The following is a 1464-nucleotide window of genomic DNA, read 5'->3' as shown; positions in this document are numbered from 1 at the left end:
TCTGCTGATGGTTGGTTAGACGTTGCTATCAGTACGATTTCTGCTGCAGAGGTTAATTAACTTTTCATGAAGAGCAGGCTTTCTGTCTGAGTTTCTAACGCCTGAGCGGTTCCCACGAGAGATATAACCGCGCCTTCTTTTGCCACTGTCTGTAGCTGCTTTATACCGCTGTGTACTAGCTTGATCCATGATATGTCTGATCCTGGCTTCATAAGTCCGCTGTAGTCTATGCATATCCCCTTCGCCGCCGTTTCATGCGGGGATGCGTCGTTGGCGTCGCAAGCTGGTGGGCACTGCCTGCGAGGACGAATCGGCCAAGAAAAAAAAGTTTTCTTGCCGAGCGTGCTTGCGGCTGTTTGGCCGTCTGCCGCTGCTACGTTTTTTGTGCCGATGCTTGCTTTGATTGCTGCTACGCCGCTTGCGGGATGGTGTGGTAGTTCCTGTATTGAGTAAGTCTGCTGGCTGATTTGGCACTTAGCCTTCAGTGCTGTGAAGGCCGGTTGGGCTTCAGCTGGGGTCCGTCCTGTGTTGTACGCTGCCTGGGCCGGTGCAAAAGAGGCGCTGCAGGTGTCGTGAGTGTTTTACTGATGTTTTAAGCAGATGCAGAGCATATCCGTGGCTAGTGGCATTCCCGCCTTATTAGCAGTCGTGCCTGCTGTCTTGCAGACCGCGTTTCTGTTTCCGCCGGCGTGCAAGGGAAAGTTTGCGGGCGTTATAGTGTGAAGTGGTGCCTCCGGTTTTATCTGGGTTTCGATGGGCGTTATTGCCGCATCTCCATACACTGCTTTGGCTAGAGTGACTCGAGCGCTGCTGATTAGGCTGTTAGCCCTCTCTGTCCTGTGCTTGATTTCGTCTCTTACGCCTATTAGCTTGGCATACAATGTTGATATCGGTGCTCTTAGCGCATCTCTTTGCTGTTTGTTTAGTGGTGTGCCGTATTTTTTTCGAAACGCCGCTGAATCCACGCTGGCTGTTGTTATTTCTTCGGAGTTGGCCCTGAGTTTAGCGATGTCGTCGTCTGTTTTGTCTGTAAAGTAGCCTGTCACTGCCGCGTCGACGTCAATAGCGGCTTTATTCTTGTACTTTGTTTTGTCTGCCAAGACAGTATTTATTCCGTCTTTAGCAACGCTTATGTTTAGTTTCTGAGCCCTCGCCATAATGGTTTGCACTGCGGCTAGTGGGCTTGTTTTTGTGCCCTCTCCAGCTCCTTGTGTTAGTGTGATCGGAGCTACTGGTTCCGTCACAAGCTGGTAGAGATGGCAAAGTTGCCCAAATTCAGCTTAGTTCTCACTTGCTGCCTGGACACCGGTTGTTAAAACGATTATTGATAAGACAAATACGCTGCGGATAGCCATCGCTGCAGAGGCGTTTTTGGTCGTCACTACTTCTATGCAATGCCGACCTACTACCGGGTTTACTCCTAGATTTTCAAGCTGGAGGACATCAGGAATAAAAACCGAAGCA

At 50.2% G+C, this 1464-nt stretch overlaps 1 pseudogene across 1 annotated transcript; it reads right to left on the bottom strand.

Annotated features, from left to right (window-relative positions):
* Window positions 1–2: 2 nt before the first annotated feature.
* On the bottom strand, window positions 3–1457 carry TEOVI_000768100:pseudogene (annotated as a pseudogene). Its single transcript is given in 3 exon segments — window positions 3–287; window positions 290–325; window positions 327–1457. Coding segments are annotated over 3 exon segments (1452 nt in total).
* Window positions 1458–1464: the final 7 nt, after the last annotated feature.

This window comes from Trypanosoma equiperdum, assembly GCF_001457755.1.
Source record: "Trypanosoma equiperdum strain OVI genome assembly, contig: ctg_1215, whole genome shotgun sequence".
NCBI classification, from domain to species: domain Eukaryota; phylum Euglenozoa; class Kinetoplastea; order Trypanosomatida; family Trypanosomatidae; genus Trypanosoma; species Trypanosoma equiperdum.
This window is presented reverse-complemented; position numbering and strand designations above follow the sequence as displayed.